The sequence below is a fragment of the Hypanus sabinus genome, chromosome 5 (genome assembly GCF_030144855.1).
Source record: "Hypanus sabinus isolate sHypSab1 chromosome 5, sHypSab1.hap1, whole genome shotgun sequence".
In the NCBI taxonomy this organism is placed as follows: Eukaryota; Metazoa; Chordata; class Chondrichthyes; order Myliobatiformes; family Dasyatidae; genus Hypanus; species Hypanus sabinus.
This window is the reverse complement of record NC_082710.1, coordinates 107034313-107054912: the sequence shown is the minus strand read 5'-3', so window position 1 is coordinate 107054912 and position 20600 is coordinate 107034313. Positions and strand designations below refer to the sequence as shown.

General features: G+C 40.4%; 1 protein-coding gene across 1 annotated transcript in view; it reads left to right on the top strand.

Annotated features, from left to right (window-relative positions):
- neb (nebulin) overlaps positions 1-20600 on the top strand; it is a 322851-nt gene that overhangs the window by 249318 nt on the left and 52933 nt on the right. Inside the window, exons 127-134 of the mRNA XM_059971179.1 lie at positions 1228-1332; positions 4387-4497; positions 4968-5078; positions 8474-8587; positions 10062-10166; positions 15245-15349; positions 17766-17870; positions 18251-18343. Of these exons, the coding sequence (XP_059827162.1) occupies positions 1228-1332; positions 4387-4497; positions 4968-5078; positions 8474-8587; positions 10062-10166; positions 15245-15349; positions 17766-17870; positions 18251-18343 (849 nt within the window). The remainder of the gene's footprint in view (positions 1-1227; positions 1333-4386; positions 4498-4967; positions 5079-8473; positions 8588-10061; positions 10167-15244; positions 15350-17765; positions 17871-18250; positions 18344-20600) is intronic.

Below are 20600 nucleotides of genomic sequence, written 5' to 3'. Positions count from 1 at the left end.
AAGTGCATGTCTTACTTTATTCTATTTACTGTGGTCAGTCCCATCCTGAATTTCAGAGGTTTAATAGCAGAATGCTTACTGTGAAACTGAAGTTCTACTGTAAGTTCAAAATAAATGTCATTATCAAAGCATAAGTTCGAAGTTGAAGTTCAGAATACATTTATTATTCAAGTACCATATACCAGCTTGGGATTCATTTTCTTGCAGGCATTTACAGGAAAAAAGAAATGTAATATAATTTTATGAGAAGCTATACATAAACTAAGACTGACGAATAACCAATATGCAAAAGGAGACAAACTAGACCATGAGACCATAAGATATAAGAGCAGAAATTAAGTCATTTGGTCCATTGATACTGCTCCGCTATTTCATCATGGCTGATTCATTTCACCTCTCAGCTCCAAACTGCAAATAAAGGTAGTACTGAGAACATGAACTGTAAAGACCATGAGATTGGTGTTATTTTCCAACAGGACCAGCCTGTCCATCTCATTTTTCTCCTTTTATACATATTCCCAGAGCTTCATCCCTCTTATAAGCCCATCAGCTCCTCCTCGATGCTATTGTCACTTATCTACATTGATCTACAGTAGCTTTCCAGACAGTTGAAGAAATGTGAGCACCTGACAGAAACGGACAGGAAGAAAATCAAATGAGCTGCACAAAAGCAGCACCCCAGGGTCAAATCCAGGCCCCCGAAGGAGCAAGGCAGTGGCATTGCCAAGTCCCTGTTAACGCTCAGGATAGGAGCACTGACTTCCTGCTCCCGCCTGTCTTATTTTAAACATCATTGATCTTCAAATCTAAGAATAGGACTACCGTTATTTAAAAAAACAAATTGGTACTTAACTGGATCTTGATCTTACTGGTCCAAAGCAATTTCAACACTGTTTGATGAAGGCTTGTGCATTAACAGGACATTCTGTTTTATGAAATTAGGAAATACATTGGTGTCAAAGTGTTATTTTAACAGTGAAATCCATTACTATGTTTGGTTAATATCACATTTAATTACAATTAACTTTCTGAATTATTTGTTGGGTTAATTATTCTGTGTTGAGCCAATTACTTATGATGTTAAAGTTACATGGACCACATATGCTTATTGAAAGAATTAGTTACCAGGACTTTAGCAGATGGGGTATAGTGTAAAATAGGAACTGTAAAGGCAACATAGAAAGCATCATCATTTACTAAGAGTGGCCACACTGTACAATGTTTCAGATCAAATACAAAGAGCAATACGAGAAGGAGAGGGGGAAGGCAATGCTGGACTTTGAAACACCTGTCTACATCACTGCCAAGGAATCTCAGCACATGCAAAGTGAGGTAAGGCCAAGAAATGGGAGCATTGTCACTGAGAACCTACACGATGTCTCTGTCCTGCTGTTAGTGGTATTTTCCAACAGTAACTGTCTTTGAAGAGAACTATACAGGATTTCCAAATGCCCGGTGTTTGTATTCTTCAAGTAATTGGACACTTCCAACAGTCTTGAAGAATGTTTTATTTGGAAATTAGAAAGATACTTATATACAAGTTCAGTCAAACCTGTATTAAGTTTTATAACTGTACATTGTCACTGTGGCTTAAATTTTTTTTTGTATTTTCCTGATGATAACTGAACAAACACTGCCAAAGAACTACTTCAAAAATGTAACTTTAAAGTCTATTTCCATATAATTAAAATTCAGTACTTATACTCTTATCAGCTAAGCTTCTTACTTTGATAATGTACTTCCTGAAATGCTGATGTTGTCTATAACTGACTGTCCATTCACATTTGATTGTCATAGAGCAGGTGTTCCCAATCTGGGGTCTATAGATCCCTTGGTTTAGAGTAAGGGTCTGTGGCATAAAAATGGTTGGGAGCCCCTGTTCTAGAGTAATACAACATACAAACAGATCCTTTGGCCTAGATTTTCTAAGCTGACAAACTTGCCCATCTCAGCTGTTCCCATTTGCCCAAATTTGGCTCATATTCTTCTAAAACCTTCCTATCCATCTGCCTGTCCAATTGTTTTTTAAATGTTACTATTATACCTGCCTCAACTATTTGCTCTGACAGGTCGTTCCATATACTCAGCATGTCCCTCAGGTCCCTCTTAAATCATTGCTCCCTCACCTTAAACCTTTGCCCTCTTGATTTTATGTTCCCCTCCCCTGGGAAACAGACCATGTCTACTCACCCTATCTATGCCCCTCGTGATTTGGTATGCCTCTGTTCAGTTGCCCCTCGGTCTCCTGCCCTTCAATAAAGTCTGAGCCTGACAAACCTCTTCCTGTAACTTGGGCCCTCAACTCCTGTCAGAATTCTCATGTATTTCAAAGTTCAAAGTAAATTTATGATGACAACTTGTATATGTCACAATGAGATTCATTTTCCTGCAACTTACAAGAAAGTAAATCTTATTGGAACATAATGGCCAGTACTGTGAGAGGGTAACTCAAGGAGGGAGAGGGGAAGAAATTAGTAAATTGTGTTGAGCAATGCAGTAGAAAAATTTGATTATGCAGGGATTGTTTTTATGATTAACAATTTAGTTATGACTTTACTATTTATATTGTAAAGTGGGTGGCAGGGTTGGGAGATGCGTCTCTCGCAAAGGAGCTGTAAGGCGCTCCTCCCCACCGCTAGCCTGCAGGTCACCCTTTGGCAAGGTGTAGCACCTGCCCCCATTCAGGGTCACGTGAAGACTCTCCAGAAGAAGGCAATGGCAAACCGCTTCTGTAGAAAAAATATGCCAAGAATAATCATGGTGATGGAAAGACCATGATCGCCCACACCATATGACGCAGCTCGTAACGAACGAACAATTAACATAGAAGCGAAAAGTCGAAGCCTTTATCTAAACTTTATCTAAAATGCGTGATTTTGACAAACGTTATGATCTGGAAAAGAAAGCATGCAAAGCAAGCCAAAAAGTAAAACTTTTAAAATTCAAGCCTTATAAATATTGAAGTGTGATTTTACTTGCAAATTCCTCATATTCTCTTAAGTTATTCCAATCCCTTACTCTCACGGTGACTCAGTATTTTCAAAGCAGGTTAATGAATCTATTAGATTCCATTGATTCTTTCTCATTAAGAGAAATATTACAGGATATTTCATTAAGTTTGCTCTGAGATACATCACCTTTTAGCACCTTTTTGGTGGGCTGCTGGACAGCACAGCTCAAAGGGTTGGAAGAGCCAGTTCCATGTTGTATTGCTAAGTAAATAAATGGAATGAAGCAGGCTTCCCATCAAGAGTTAAATTTGAGCCTGACCCCTTCACTGTTAAGTGTTTCATTGTTGACTTAAAAAGTCTCATTAAAACAAGGATTTACTGCCAGGCACAGAAGTATTTTAATGAGAAAATAATTAATCCAAATATGAAAGAGTTTTCCCTGCATCTATCTTGCTTTACAATTTAAAAAGAAAACTAATGTATACACTCAGTGGCCATTTTATTAGGTACAGGAGTGGAACCCAGGTGGTCTTCTGCTGCTGTAGCCCATTCACTTCAAGGTTCGATGAGCTCTGCATTCGGAGGTGCTCATCTGCACATCACTGTTGTAACGCATGCTTATTTGAATTACCTTCGCCTTCCTGTCAGCTTGAACATGTCTGGCCATTCCCCTCTGACCCCTCTCATCAACAAGGTGCTTTCACCCACAGAACTGCCGCTCACTGGATGTTCTTTCAATTGTTTCTTGCATTATTCTCTGTAAACTCTAGAAACTGTTGTGCAGGAACAGGGAATCAGTAGTTTCTGAAATATTCAAATCATCCCATCTGGCACTAACAATCATTCCATGGTCAAAGTCATCTCTTCCCCATTCTGATGTTTGGTCTGAACAACAACTGAACCTCTTGACCATGTCTGCATGCATTTATGCATTGAGTTGCTGGCACAGGATTGGTTAATTAGATATTTGGGTAAATGAGCAGGTCTACCAAATAAACTGGCCACTGAGTGTATCACACTTCTACTTGCAAAGAGAATTTATGTGAGGACTTGTGAGTTCCCCTAATCCAGTGAGTTCCGCCTTGTGTTCGATGGTCTCTCTCCAAAGCTTTCTCATCACATAACATTTTCAGAGCTCTCGCCTTCTGCCAACTTCATCTCAGCAAGGGAAACCTCATTTCCTCACCTTTAAGTTCCAGCCAACCTGAGATAAAACCTGAAACTTTTTACAAATGTTTTCATTTGATGTTGTTTTACCTTTTAAGTTTCAGCAACTTGCCAACAGATGGTTTGTAACCAGTTTCCGTGACCCTCTAAATACTAACACACTTTCCAGGAGTCATCTCAGAGAATTATTGAATGCCTGTTGAATATTCTTTTCCTTCACGTTAAAAACCTTTTCTCTGATTCTTCTCTTTCTCCCAAATATCAATAGAAAGAATATAAAAAGGATTTGGAAGAGCACATAAAAGGCAGGAACCTCTCTGGCTTGGAGATTACACCGGCAATGTTGCATGTCAAATATGCTACTAAGATAGGCTGTGAGGTAGACAGCCATTTTCTTCTTTTTTCTTTTAACAATGTGAAAATATAATCTCACTAATATATACCTTTAGACTTTGTTGAATTACATAAAATTTAAAATATTTATTGCAATAAATTATGGGAAAGACTCCATTATATAATTTTTATACATTTTGAAGTAATATACTACTCTTTGGCTTGCCTATACACTTACTGCTATGTGTGTAACCAAACCATTAAAGGGCTTTATTATTTAAAGACAGCTCATCCAACATATTTTTGTGACTGTTTTCTGTGAAACCCTGAATGCTTGTTACCTAACTGTGTGTTTGTAATCTCTTCCATTTTTATACCACAAAGATGTTAGTTTTTTCTGTTGTCTCGTCTTAATGGCTGAGCAAAAACTTGATGGTGGTATTGCTTGATGAGCAGCAAATTGGATTTATTCCCAGATTCTTTGCAGCTTTACTTTTCTTTCATTTGCTTACCTAGAAAGAGTACAGGAAGGATTTGGAATATGGAGTCAAAGGCAAAGGCTTAACGGTATTAGAGGAAACTCCAGAGATGATGCGAGCAAAGAATGCGACGTACATTTTGAACGAGGTATGTGTGTTATAATTGGAAAACCAAAGCACTCCCTTGCTATGCAGTTTTTGGTGTTATTGCTGGCACATTGGTCAGTTATTCTTCCACATTTTCCAATGTCATAGAAGAAGGTGGTTTGGCCCATTGAGTTTATTCTAGCTCTCAAAGCAATCCCATCAGTACCATTCTTACACTTATTTCTCAGTAAAATTGGTCATTGTAAGTTGTCCTGCCATTAGTTAGGGTTAAATAGGTGGATTGTCATGTGCTACAGCTTGTTGGGTCATTGTGAATAGACAAGGGTTAAATAGTTGAATTGTTGGGTGATGTGGCTTGTTGGACCAGAAGGGCCTGTTCTGCACAGTATCCCTAAATCAGGGTTTACCACCCTGGGGTCCAGGGACCCCTTGCTTAATGGTATTAATCCATGGCATAAAGAAGGTTGGGAACCCCTCTTATAAATAAATAAATCTTTTCGCTCTCTCATGTCCTGTGATTCTTCCTCCAGCCACCTGTGGTCAGGTCATTTACAAGAGCCAGTTAACCTCTCAACCAGCGTGTGCTTGGGACATGAGAAGAAACTAAGCATTTATGAATAAGAGTAGCAGGGAGATTGTGCTAACTCCACAACAGAGCTTAGAATTGAACCCAGCTTGCTGGTGCGCTGAGGCAGTGCAGTATTTCTTTGTCTTTGCTACGACAATGGCAAATGTTCAGTTTGATGTAAATGTGGTGAAGATCTATCACTCCACCAGCATCAGAGACCCACTCATCACAGAGCTAGGCACGGGAGCGTGCTGGTTAAAGCAGTGCTCTATGGCACTGACTGTAAGATCGCCGTTTCATTCCTGCCACTGTTTGTACATTCTCCAGGTGCTCCGGTTTCCTCCCACATCCCCATGACATACGGTTAGGGTTAGTGTAGATATGCTATGTTGGCATCCAAAGAGTGGTAATACTTACTGGCTGCGCAGCAAATTCTAGCCTATTAGACTTAAAGCAAATGGTGCACTTATGTAGGAACCATGTATCTATTTCTTGTCTGCATTGTAATTTGTGTTTTATTATGGGTAGTTAGTCATGTGGGTGGATGTGTGCTAAAAGCAAAGAGTTTAGCTACTTATTCATGATTTAAGATTCAGTAGAGCTGGGGAGTGGGCTATGGGTGATATCTTTTTTGTTGCCCACTTAATTACATTTAAAATTGTTTAAACACACTTAAGCCTGTTTAAATTTGCTTAATTACACTTATTTCCGGTTATTGGACTGGAAAGTGCATCATACAGAATTAACCCCCTCCCCTCCACCCCTTTGTTTAGTCTTAAATTGGTTTGGTTGAGTAGTTGCTACAGTATGTTTTTGATATACATGTAACAGTAGTCTCTGTTTTATTATTTTGTGCACTATCACACATCATTGCAAATTACATTGGTAAATTATTATTGTGTATGTTATTATTCTGTACTTTATTAGTTAAGAATGCACTCCGCTAAGTGTGTTTTCAAATGTTGCTGCTATAAAAAAAGAATTTCCTACTTGGGATCAGTAAAGTATTTATTATTAATAACTAAAGCTAATTTTTATCTTACTCGCTTTCTACTATTTCCACAACTGCCCTGTAATCTACCAGTTACCATAAATTGACACCCCTTTTGTAATAGATCTGTCTGTGAAGAAAAAAATATTCATTCTACGTGTTTGATTAATTCTCCCCTCACTGTTCTCATTTCCAAAGAAAGTAAGCTCCATGTGGATAGTCTTTCATAAATCAATGTTTCCAATTGCGGGAAAGAAAAATGAACTGTCATATTAACTTATTGACAAAGTAGACTATACCCAAATTATTTGACCTTGCTGCAGAGATTAGCAATAGTTTATTACAACATCAAAGAGTGCAAAGATAATCTATGGTTTTACCAATGATTAATGGGTTATCTTAATTATTGGTAAATGAAATATCTTCATCAAACTGTCTCTAAGGACGAGGTTCAGTCTGGCAAGCAGTCATATTGAATGGCTTGATAATTATACAAATGACTCAGATGAGCAGCAGGAAATGAAGCTGGTTAGCAGGAGATCACTTATGTTTTTTAACTTCAAAACATTAAACTAATTCAAAGAAAGGCACAGGAGTCTGAAATGTGAGTCTATCCTCATGTTTACTTTAAGTGAGCCAGCTCACGTATCATGTGGTAGCGTGATGACATATGCAATTCAAGTATTTATACATATAACCCATAATGAATTAATAAAAGAAGAATGCTTACTAAAATAATACATTTTCAATATTGCTGAAATACTACTGAAGTATTAAATACACAACAATCAATCTTAACACCTTTGGTAGAATGTATCAGTAACAAAAATATTGTCGTATATGTTTACCTTAAGTTTACACCTGTTTTACCACACATATGGCAAATCACCTTCAAATGGTGATGCCTCAGAAAGGCAGCATCCATCATTAAGAACCCCCATCACTCAGGACATGCCCTCTTCTCATTGTCATCATCAGGAAGGAGGTACAGAAGCCTGAAGGCACACACTCAATAATTCAAGAACAGCTTCTTCCCCTCTTCCATCCGATTTCTGAATGGACATTGAACCCTTGAATGCCACCTCACTAATTTTCCTCTCTTTTTACACTACTTATTTAATTTAAATTTTTGTATACATATTTATTACAGTAATTAATAATTTATTTATTATTGCTGCCACAAAATAACGCATTTCTGAGTGTGATTCTGCAAAGCCATTAAAGTTGCACAGATCTAACTGGGAGGAAATAACTCTTCTTCATTATTTCCTCATCTGTAGGTTAATCAGAATGTTTAGCTTCCTTTGAATAAAATGTGTCTAGATTCCCTATTTATCAAAGTCTTTAACATCACTGTTGGAGTGAAAAACATGAAAAGTAATTTTTAAACCTGTAGGGGCCATGAATCTGTTCTCTATCTGCGTTGCATGTTCATTATGGTAACTAGTCACAGGAGTGGGGCGTAGTAAAAGCAAAGGAAATAAGTTACGTATTTGGAATTTTGCAGCTGGGGATGTCATATCTTTTGCTGATCACTCAATTACGCTTAACTTACACTTGGGCACACTTAAGTTTTTATTGTTTCAAGATTGCATGTTTCCTAATTGCTAATATAGGATTGAATACATATAATCAACTTTTAGAACAATCATTACTGGAGCAGAGGGCACGTCATACAAATCGGTCGGGGTTGCCAGCAGGTATGGTTAGAATTGGCCACTACAATGCTCAAGATAGAATTATATGTGTAACCAACACAATTCTGCTTGAACTTGACAATTCTCAACTACTTCATGACTGCAGGTCCTCCACAGACCTTAATTCCACAGAGTTATAAAACAGTGTGGTAAATTGTCTCTTCTTTCTCTTATCTCAGAAAGAGTACAAGAGGTCATTGGAGGAAGAAATAAAGGGTAAGGGGCTTGTGGCATTTGCAAATGAAACACCTGACATGGCCAGAGCAAAGAACGCCACGGATATTTTAAGCCAGGTGAGTAGGTGGTGGGTATAAAAATGTCACTTATGTCCTTGCGTTAAGTTAAAAGGTTGGCACAATATCATGGGCTGAATGGCCTTTACTGTGCTGTAATGTTCTATGGTTTAATGTCAGTAACGTCCCATAAATGTAATAGCAATCATTGTTTTGTATAACTCAGTGATTGATCTTGAGTTGAAATCGCTTAGTGCAATGTTTAATGATAATTTCACTTGCACAAAATTCAAAGATTTATGAGCTGGGTTTTATCCCCATTCCAGCCACGTGGCATTAGTTTCTGCACATTACATGTTGGACCTTTTATTCCTACATTTGTATTTTAAGAAGAACACCAGTGATGTTTTTGATACAGCAAAAAGAGAAACTAGAAAAAGAAGAGATTTTCACAGATTCCAATCCCCCCAGATTTGTTTTAATATGAAAATCATGGCAGTTAATCAGTGCACAGCAAGATCCCAAGGCAATGATCTAATCTTAACTTTTTTTTTAGGAATCCCAAAGTGAGATTATTAATTTTAAATTGTTACCAAGACAGCAAGGAAAGTACAAAGCAGAAATATATTTGAAAAGTTGCTTCCAGTATTTACATGATTTTGTAAGATGTGAATTGCTACCTCCTTCATTATCTCTGCCTAAAACCCAGCGGACAGAAACAGCATTCAAACAACAGATTTAAGCCAATGTTTACTTGGTTCATCTGGGATGATCAGTAAACTAAATTGATTTGACACTTCACCTGTGAACATGGGCTCTGATGTGGCCTCCTCTGCATTGGTGAGACCGTTGTAAATTGGGGTACTCCTTTGTCGATCACTTCCGCTCCATCTGCCAAAAGCGGAACCACCTGGTGGCCAATCATTTTAAATCTGATCCCCATTCCCATTCTGACATGTCAGACCATGGCTTCCTCTTGTGCCAAGATAAAGCCATCTTCAGGGTGGAGGAGCAACACCTTATATTCCATTTGGGTCATCTCCAACCTGATGCCATGAATATAGATTTTTCCTTCCGGTAAAAAAAATACTCTATACCCTCCCCTCTTCCTCTAATCCCCAGTCTGTCCTTTTACTTCATCTCTCCTGCTGATCACCTCCCCCGGGTTGCCACCTCCTACCCTTTCTCCCATGCTCCACTCCATCTCTTCTTAAATTTCTTCCTCTCCAGCCCTTGGCCTTTCCCACCCATCTGGCTTCACCTATCACCTTCCAGCTATCCTCCTTCCCTTCTCCCCCCCCCCCCACCTTTTTATTCGGGCATCTTCCCCCTTCCTTTTAAATCCTGAAAAGGGTCTCGGCCCAAAACATTGACTGAGTATCATTTCCATAGATGCTGCCTGACCTGCTGAGTTCCTCCAGCTTTGTGTGTGTATTGCTCTGGATTTCCAGCAATTGCAGAATTTCTTGGTTTTGCTTCACTGGCAGACTGGAATATTACTAAGGTGTTTTCTAATGCCTGATTTTATTTTTAGGTAAAATACAAACAATTGGCTGAAAAGGAGAGGTCGAACTACACCACAGTCATTGACACGCCTGACATTATTCATGCTCAAAATGTGAAATACCTGAGCAGCCAGGTAAACACACATCAGTCCCTCTCCATTTGCCATTGGCTCCACAGTCTGTGTATTTGATAAACATGATCTGATGCCCCTGTGAAATTCCTGTTGTGTGTTTGTGTGTTGTCCATCATTGTAAATGAAAGAGTGGGATCAACTTCAGGCAAAGTACCCATCCTTCATTCTGCACATTTCAAATCAAATCAAATCAAATTAAGTTTAATTATCATTCAAACCATACTTATATGCAGTTAAATGAGACAGTGCTCCTCTGAGGTCCAGGTGTGAAACATTCAAAATAGCAAATAAAACATTCAAAAATAGCGAGTAATTCAAAATAGCAAGCATAGAAGCATATTCACTCAAAAAAAAACATATCTAGTCCAAGACCTTGAGTGACATTCTCCAATAATTGATGGAATAGGCTCCCAGCAGTATACAGATGCATGCTATCCAGCCTGTCATTTCACCACTCAAACACAGGAGGGCAGCACCCACAGCCAGACCAAGCCCCAGACGACCTCCACCAAGCTGTAGCACTTCCACGTCTCTCACCTGGTCTGTAGACAAGTCCGAGGCTCGAGGTCTAGTTCTCACTGTAACTGAGGCTACACAGCTCCCACGTCAACTGTCCCTCCACCAGTCAAGGGTAACAGGCCTGCGCCAACTTACGCTGTCACTGTCCAACAAAGTCTTGAGATTGCAGATGAAATATCTGAGGCAACCTGCCCCCAATTATACTGCACCAACTTCGATGCTTCCGAGTAGCGGGCAGCAATATGGTCTGCAGCAAGTCAGCTTCTTTCTACCAAAACCAGCTCCTCCGACACACCAGCAGACTCCTCCAATAGCAAATAAAACATTCAAAAATAGCGAGTAAGATCATTCAAAATAACAAGCATAGAAGCATATTCACTCAAAAAAAAAACATATATAGTCCAAGACCTTGAGTGACATTTTCCAATAATTGATGGAATAGGCTTCCAGCAGTATACAGATGCATGCTCCTCTGTATGCATCCTCTGATGCCAGCTCCTCTGATATCCTGACTGGTTCCTCCAAGATTCCGAAGAACTCCTCCAATATCCGACCGGCTCCTTCAACACCTCAGCCGGCTCTGCAGCCGACACCAGTCCAGTTACTCCAGTCACGGGAAGCTCACTGATGGAATAGCCCTGCAGTTTCCAATGTTATAAGAACAAATTCTACACAGAAAAAAGCACCTTTGGCTGGCCCCTGGGAAGCCACTTTGTTTGCATGCGCTGCCATCTTACTGGAAGTATTTCAGACCACTTAAGGCATGGTTACATCAGGAAGGAGTGGCACGGTAGTGTAGTGGTTAGCACAACGCTTTACAGTACAGGCAACCCAGGTTCAATTCCCACTGTTGCCTTTAAGAAGTTTGTACGTTCTCCTCATTACAGCATGGGTTTCCTCCAGATGCTCTGGTTTCCTCCCACAGTCCAATGATGTACTGGTTGGTAGGTGAATTGGTCATCATTAATTGTCCTGTGATTACGCTACAGTTAAAGAATCATGTGATTGCTGGTTGGCGCCACTTGAAGGGCTGGGAGGGCTTTCTCTGCACTGTATCTCAAAAAGTAAATATATGTCCAATGTAACCTGATCCTGGCTGATCCTTTCTGCCGAATCTCCATATCCTCTCAGAAACCAGATATTTTCGATCACACCTTGACTAGAGATGGTGACTGATCTTCCACTGCCCACTGGGCTGGGGAAGACAACAAGGGTGTATGGAAAGAATGAGAGCAGGACACATGGTGGGATATTATTAGCAAGAGGGTGAGCCGTCCTTCCCCAAAGGGTGGCTGACGTGTGGAAACTGTGCACTACCAAATGGTCCAGAGATGATTCTCCTCTGCTCCCAGCACACCTCTCCACAGCAACACACACAAAATGCAGAAGGAACTCTGCAGGTCAGGCAGCATCTATGGAAGTGGAGGGTTTCAGGTTAAGAACCGTCATCAGGACTGGAAAGGAAGGGAGAAGGTGCCAGAATGTGTGCCATGATAGCATCGTGGTTAGCGCAACGCTATTACAGCTTGGGGCGTCAGAGCTTGGCAGTTCAGTTCCGGCAACCTCTACATATCCTCCCCATGGTATGTGTGGGTTTCCTCTCGGTGCTCTGGTTTCCTCCCATAGTCCAAAGATGTACCGGGTAGGTTAATTGGTCAACAAAGAGGCCATAGACCAATATATTGGAATGGGAATGGGGATAAGAATTGAAATGGTAAGCCACTGGGATTTATTGCCTTAATGATTGGCCTAGGGACTTCACTGTTTTTGGCTGTCTTGATTTCTACATATATGTCATGTTTTCCAAAGTTCAGCCCATTTACTTGGAAACCTTTGGAGAAATCTACTTGCAGCCTGTCATGGCTAATAGAACTGCGACCTCCAGCATCAACACCCAGGGTTCATTCCTAGTGATTGGCCCAGTCTGTGTGGAGTTTGTACATTTCCCCTGTGTCTGTTTGTGTCTACCTCCAGTTCTTTGACTTCCTTCCATATTTCAAAGAAATGCAGGTTGGTAAGTTTAATGGCCACTTTCAATTGGCTCTAAAATCTAGGTGTTCCCAACTTGAGGTCCACAGACCCCTTGGTTAATAGTATTCATCCATGGCATTAAAAAGGGTTGGGAATCTTTGCCTTAGATAATAAATGAGAGGTGGAATCTGGGGGGAGTTGACGGGAATGTGTGGATAAAATTAAATTCATGTATATGAATGCTTCGTGGTCGGTATAGACTTGACGAGCCAAAGGGCTTATTTCTGCATCTTTGGTAAATTATGTATTTGCAGCTCTCCTACCACAATACCATAACTGCAACTTCTGTTTTTGTAGTATTCTCAAGATAGCAAATCATTCCTAAGGAGATATCAATATCCGGGAACTGACCAAAAGCAAAGCTAAATATTATAGAGAACGGAGAGAGAGAGAAGCTGAGTGATTTAGAGGGAGGGTTCCCGACCTTGGGTCCAGGGGAGCTGAAGGTATCGCTGCCTAAGGTGGAACTAAATGAATTAGGTGTTGTCCAAGAGCGCAGAATTAGAGCACAAATACATCCCATGTTTATGCAGCTGAGTTAAGAAGAGACAAGACCCCTGTGAGTAGAGGTATAGATGGGCAAGAGTTTAAAATCAACGGGAATAAGTTTGCGTCAGTTTGCATAACATGTAAGATCAGAATTAGACCATTCGGCCCATCAAGTCTGCCTTGCCATTCCATTGTGGCTGATTTATTATCCCATTCTCCTGCCTTCTTCCTGTGGCTTTGATGTCCTGACTAATCAGTTTGTATCTACATTTGACTGCATGATACTGTTAGAGTAGCAACTATTTCATCTAGCTTTACATAACATTATTTGTAATGGAAGTTTTATTGGATAGACTTTTCAAGATATTAAGTATCACAGGGAGTTACACTACGAGCTAGTAAATTAACGAATACCTTCCCCACTGCTCATGTTACTCAGTGATGATTGTTATATCATAATTTTTTGCACAAGAGGGTGATTCCCAGGCACCTGTCTGCAATAAATAGAGCAAATCACAATTTAGCTTCATTTTTCTGACTTGTGGTGTCTGTGATCCATTATCCATTGCCCTGATCCATTAAACCAGCCTTGACTGGATGCAGAACAGACTCAATGGGCCAAACGCCTAATTCTGTTTATTTAATAAGATACAACGCAGAATAGACCCTTCCAGCCCTTCGAGCTACACTGCCCAGAAACCCCTGATTTAGCCCTAGTCCAATCACAGGACAATTTACAATGACCAATTAACAATACGTCTTTGGACTGTGTGTGGAAACCAGAGCACCCAGAGAAAACACACGTGGTCACGGGAGGGGGGAACATGCAAACCACCTCACAAGCAGTGAGGGGAATTGAACCCGGGTCTCTTGTACTGTAAAGCATTGTGCTAACTACTACACTACCGTGCATAATACACAATTTAAGCTGATGCATTTTTAAAGTGCCTTATGGGTATGTGAATTAGCATTCAAAGTCCAGGACCAAATGCCATATGATGCTTCACCACTCTGCTGGGTAGCAGTGCATCATTTGATACCAGAGCATGAAGTTGTGGTCAAAGTATATTTGAAGTTGTGTGTTCTTTATTTGCAATGTTAAAGTTACACTTTTTTTGTAGTTATTTAATAGTTGTGAGCATTCCTGATATTTATTCTGCATTGCTCATTGCCCTCCAGTAGCTGAGTTCCCTCCTTCAGCCTCTGCAGTGCTTTTTTAGTGAAAGTGATCCCACATGGTCATCAGAAAGAGACTTGCACAGTTTAAACCCAGCAACTATGAGGGAGATAAAGTTCCTTTCAAAGAAAGGATGGCATGCGACTTAGTGAAGATCTGACAGATGCCTTTGAATAATTCTGACTACAAAAATTCCTGTGAATAAGTGGGGTGCCAAGGTAGTCTAGTGGTTAGCGTGATGCGTTTACAGCTGGGTTTGTCAAGAGTTCAATTCCAGCATACCCTGTAAGCAAATCTGTGGGTTCATTCTCGTGTGTGTGTGTGTGTGTGTGTGTGTGGGTTTCCTCCAGGTGTTCTGGTCTCTACCCACAGTCCAAAGATGTACCAGTTAGTAGGTTATTTGGCCATTGTAAATTGTCCCGTGATATAGTGTTAAATTGGGGGTTGCTGGGCAGCATGGCTCGAAGTGACTGAAGAGCCTGTTCTGCACTGTATTTCTAAAGTAATCACTCAACAAATGTAAATGAGTGAAGCTGATGGCCAGTACATTAAAATTATGTTTCCTAAGAGTATATGAAACAGGAGGAGAACTAAGCCAATTGGCAGGTACATATGCAATTAGCAGTAGCAAACACATCTTTGCTCTCTGATAAAATTTCTTTTTTCTATTTAAATAAAAGTAAGACCCAACAAATAAGCAACTTCATTAAACTAAAGTACAGGGGAATGTTGTTCCTTTTACAATACAGGGGCTTCCCGTTTCTTTTTCGACGAAGTGTTACTGCTGTGAACCTTCTGAAGCATGGGGAGAAATTTGCCTGTTTGCTGCTATGTCTCATACTGCTCTGAATTGTTATCCCAGAAACAATACAAGGCCGAAGCAGAAAAGACCATGTCTCATTACGTTCCCGTAATTGACACACCTGAGATACAGAGAGTCCGGGAGAACCAGAAGAACATCAGCATGGTAAGTCAAAAAGTCGTACTGACACATAATTTGGGCTATTTCTTCAGGAAGCAAGACTTTTTTTTCTGGTTTCTGACATTTTTTCTGGTTGTCAGATCAATCTGGCTATGCCATTGCAAAGACATGTGCCATGGAAAGGAACAGAGAACAAGGCACTGTTGCCATGTCGTCTATTCAGTGTAATACATGTCCAGAGATTAAAAATCCCACCTTGGTTTGAGACAGGTTGCAAGATTGTTGCCGCTGGCCTGGAAAGGGAGTAGCACTGTCATTGTTACTGTCTGGACAATTGGTGTCCAACATGTCTACCTGAGATGGTAAACATGCATTCTATTTGTCGATATTCTTTGCTTTGTATGTTTTCACGAAATTCAAAAGGACTGTAACAAAAGACTACTTTTATTCAAGATAGAGGAGTGTTTCCTTCACTCATTTCCCTCCTCTGTTGAGTAACCTTTTCACCATCTGCAAAACATACAGGAATAATCCCCACTTAAATTCAAGTTTAAGTTTAATTGTTATTCAGCTATACATAAATACCATGAATATAGCCAAACGAAACAGCGTTCTCTGGGGCCAAGGTGCATAACACAGTACTGACAGGCCATACATAGCACAAGGCACATATAGCATTTATAAGATGGCAGTGAACATACAGTCACATAAAGAATATATATTGCCCAAGTGCTTGAGTGTCATGTCCTGTAGACTGAAAATGCATGGGATGCTGTTGGCAAGCACAAGCCCGCAGCAGTCTGATCATCAATCAAGAAAATAGTGCAGCTGCAGATGAACACAACCCAACTTGTCTTCCACCAAACAGCACTGGAGGGGCCAGCCCCCAACCCAGCACGGACACTGCGCCACACTGCCTCTGGCGCCTCCTTCCATGAGTGGCTGCAACAGGCGACCCCGCGGCGTGAGGCCCTGGTTCACACTACAACTGAGGCCACGCAGCTCCCTGCTGTCAATTTCACCAATGAACCAGTGAACCAGATTTGCAGTGTTCCACATTACCAATGTCCAACAGGGTCCTGTGGTTACGAGGCAAACATCAAAGACAATCGCGCACCGTTTGTTGGATTATGCACCATCTCCGCACACTGCCTCTGATGCCTTCTTCCCTGGTGGCTGAAACAGGATGCAACGCCGTTTGCAACAAGTCTGGCTCCATCACTATTTAACAAGTGGGGTAGACCTGCAGTACTTTGCATTCTTGATAACCAGCATTATTTTGCGTTCGTAAAAAAGGCGTAAAGGATGAACAATTGATTGGACCCAGAGAGACCACTGTGTCTGAGCACCGCTTCCATCTCGGAGAGTGCAGCTGAACAAACTCCAGAAGCTCAACGTCATCCAGGACAAAGAAGCCTACTCGAATGGCACTCCACCACACTCTGTACAATTGGAGTAAGGCATCTCACTCCTGCATCTGAATACTCTCACAATGAGACCAACATGCATCCGTTCTACCTACATGATCACCTCATACAAAAGCAGAAATGCTGGAAAAGCTCTACCAGACATAGAAGATGTTGCTGAAATAGAAAACTTCACTGACTTCAAACTTCATTTGGTTTCTCTTTCCACAGATGCTGCTTGACAAGCTGAGTTCTTCCAGCATTTCAGTTTCTGCTTCAGATTCCAGCACCTGTAGCATTACTTCTTTTCCTTTCACTTCCCTGCAGTGACTAGGATGTGAAAACAGCTGGGTGTTGCACCTTCCACTCTTTCCCAATTGATCACATTGTAACAGACAACATATAGATACAGACCATTAGACATAAGAGCAGAATTAGGCCATTCAGCCCATTGAACCTGTTCTGTTAGTCCATCGTGTGATTCATTATCCCTGTCAACCCCATTCATCTGCATTCTCCCCATAATCTTTGATGCCCTAACTAACCAGGAACTATCTACCTTAAATATAACCAATAACTTGACCTCCACAGCCATCTTTGGCAAAGAATTCCACAGATTCACTACCCTCTGGCTAAAGAAGTTTCTCCTTATCTGTGTTCTTAAGGGATGTCCTTTTATTCTGAGGCTTGCCCTCTACACCCTCTTGCTAAAGAAGTTCCTCCTCAACTCTGTTCGAAAGGTATGTCCTTCCTCACTATAGGAAACATCTTCTCTACATCCACACTTATCTAAAGCTTCTGTTACAGTCCAGAATTTCGTCAGCTTTTTCATGGGTTGTAATTCATCTTCTGTCATCAGTGGTAAGTGGGTGCAAGGTTTGCATCCCCCCCCCCCCACTGCCACTTCTACACAATTGGTTCCAATGATGCCAGTGGAGCTGAGTACGGTAGGTGGCAAACACCTGCCACTGATGACAGCAGATCCGTCTCTCCTTGTTGTCTTTGCAACTTCTCTTCCCTGTTTTCTCACTGTTAATTTTCACTCTGTTTTATAGCTTCAGTACACTTCAGAGCTTAAACATATTAAAGGAAAGGTCACCACAGTAAAAGACACACCTGAAATCCTGAGAGCTAAAGAAAACCAAAAGAATTTCAGCTTGGTACTTTTTACCTAAATACTTTCCCAATGCTAACATACTCACTCTTTGAATATTTATTCTTTCCTTTTAAATATACAGAGACAGATGTTAACAAAATTCATCAATTGCAGTAATCTAACAATTATTTTAGTTTCTTTCCACAGCTGAACATTTTCTAACAGTAGCCTCATCTGCTTTTACCTGTTAGAGGCTTTCCTTGTCCTTGTTTAATTCATGGTTTGGTTAGTGAACTCTGCTGCTTTGATTATTGTTTCAGTTGTCTTTTCACTTATTAACGAACCACATCCTGCTCAGTTACATATTCAGTTACAGTGCCAAAGTAAGAAAATAAGATGAAACTCTCTGACCTTCATTTTTATACCTTACTTCTGTGTGTAAAGATCGCATATAAGGAAGATATTGGTACTGGAACATCAATTAAGGAAACACCAGAGATGGAGAGAGTCAAAAGGACACAAGAAGCGATTAGCTCGGTATAATCCCTGATGGCCCCAATCCTCCATTTCCTAGTTTGTGATAATCCCCTAATTATAGTACTCCCAGCCTTTTATGAATTCCTTCACTGGTGTGATATTTAACCTCCTAACTATAACAATTATAGAATATGTCGTGTTCAAATGTAACCCAGATTATGATTTATGATTCCAAGCTGAAGAATTATTTGTGAAAGTCTTAATTACCAATTCTTACTTTCTGATGTTAAAGGGACTCTGGGCAGTGACACAGTAGTATAGTTATTATGTTACTCTAATCCAGAGGAGAACACTACTTACACAGAAAACACAAGTTTAAGTCACACGATACCAGTTTGTAAATTTAAAAGAAAAATAAATAACGATGTCCATAGAATAGACAATTAAATTAATTAATTGAAGATGTTGTAAGCTATTCTTTTCTTTTCATCCCATATGTGTTGTTAAATTAACCCACTTATATAGATCAAATGCATTTGATGGGACAAATTCTCTGCACAGTTGAGGAAGTGCAATTAAAGCAGGCTTTGTCAGAAATGGCCATATCCTGAAAAGGAACATCTGATTCAGTGAGATTTGATTTATAGTTCAGACTGAGCTGTAACATTGATTGTTGGATAACACACACCAAAATGTTGGCAGAACAGTAGTGTAGCAGCTAGCGTGATGCTATTACAGCTCAGGACTTTTCGGAGTTCTGTAAGGAGTCTCTGTACCCGTGGATTGCGGGTGAACTGGATATTGAATGGGAAATAGAATCAGTGACCAAAACTCTGACAAATGTTTAGTGTTAGCAACAAATGACAAATTACCATTCTCTATTTTCTCTTACTTTCTTACTGCCCATTACACCACTAGCGGGAGGTCCTCCATCTCTAGCAATATTCAGGGTTCTTTCATTATATCACTAGCTTCCTCGTGGTCAGTCATACAAGTCCCGATTGGAGACTCTGGAATACGATTACACTTAAATGTAGAACAATTCTTCATTGCTGTTTCCACAACAGTTTTGTTTTACTAGTTAGGGTTGTTAGCCCTGATCTGAACCCACGAACCTGGTGAACCAGTGGACCAGTCTTAGCCTTTGGGTGACCCAGCCTAGAGCCAAGGCATAAAGCCCTGATTCCAGCCAACATAGCTCTCCAGGTCAATGAGGCATACAAGCCCCCAAACCATGACAAGGTTGTGATCCTCTTGGAGGTTTATATTCCCTAGTAGCAACAAAACCCAGTGGTTTTTGAAGGTCCATGTATTGACTTTTGGCTAAAGAGCCAGTGCTGTAATCATTTAGGAACTACAATCCAAGCACACTTGCTTTTAAAGTAACAGTCCAATATTAAACCCTGTTCTTCTGAGTTGCTTTATTATTGGTTCAGAGCTCGGAGTCCCACATCTTGGTAAGTGCAAAGCATATTTAAAGCATCAGTACATCTACTACTTTGTGAAACTATTCAGAGCAAAAACCAGCTTTGATTACGTAGGCTTTATAACACATTTCTGCTTATTACTCAAATCATCCTGAATAATGCAAAAGGAACAGAAGCAAATAAAATCGAACCCACTCCCAAATAACCCGTGGATTTGGTAAAGTACACCACCCAAAAATGGAATCAAAACTTGTCCTAATCAAAGGCTGATCCATGAAAGCAAACATAATATCAACAGATTCTACCATTGTTGATCTTAGTTAACAGAACTACAATAAGCCTAGGAATCTGGCTAAAATAAATAATGCCCTAGGAGCATTAAATAAATAGTGGAAGCACCTTTGTGTTTTCTTCTTAAGCTCATCATGACCAAAGTTGTGGTGAATCACCTCTACTGGGGCATAGCAGCTCGCTAGAGTCCTCCGCCCTGGGCCGATAGAGAGTTGATTGGCTTTCACCTCATGACTTCATACATCTTGCAGATGAAGATCCTTCCTCTCCCAGGGATGAGGTCTTGGGCGTTTTTGCGGCATTGTGTTTTTACAGGATGGGGCTGCTAACCCAATGCCCAACCCTCCTCCTTTTGCAGCCAGGCTTGGGAACATCCATGGCAGAGTTAAGCACCTTTGTGTGGAGCATTTTGTTGTTGTCAGCTACTTTAAGAGTCATAAAAATATTCAAACTTTAAACATACTAAAGCATAGGCTGGGTTACTCTATTGTTGAGGAAAGGTAGTGTCCTAGTTCTAGATTTATCCTGTGTGTATTAATTTGTATTTAGTCTCCTTCACAAAGAACTTGGGAGCATAGTTTCATCTCAGTTCTCCTGTT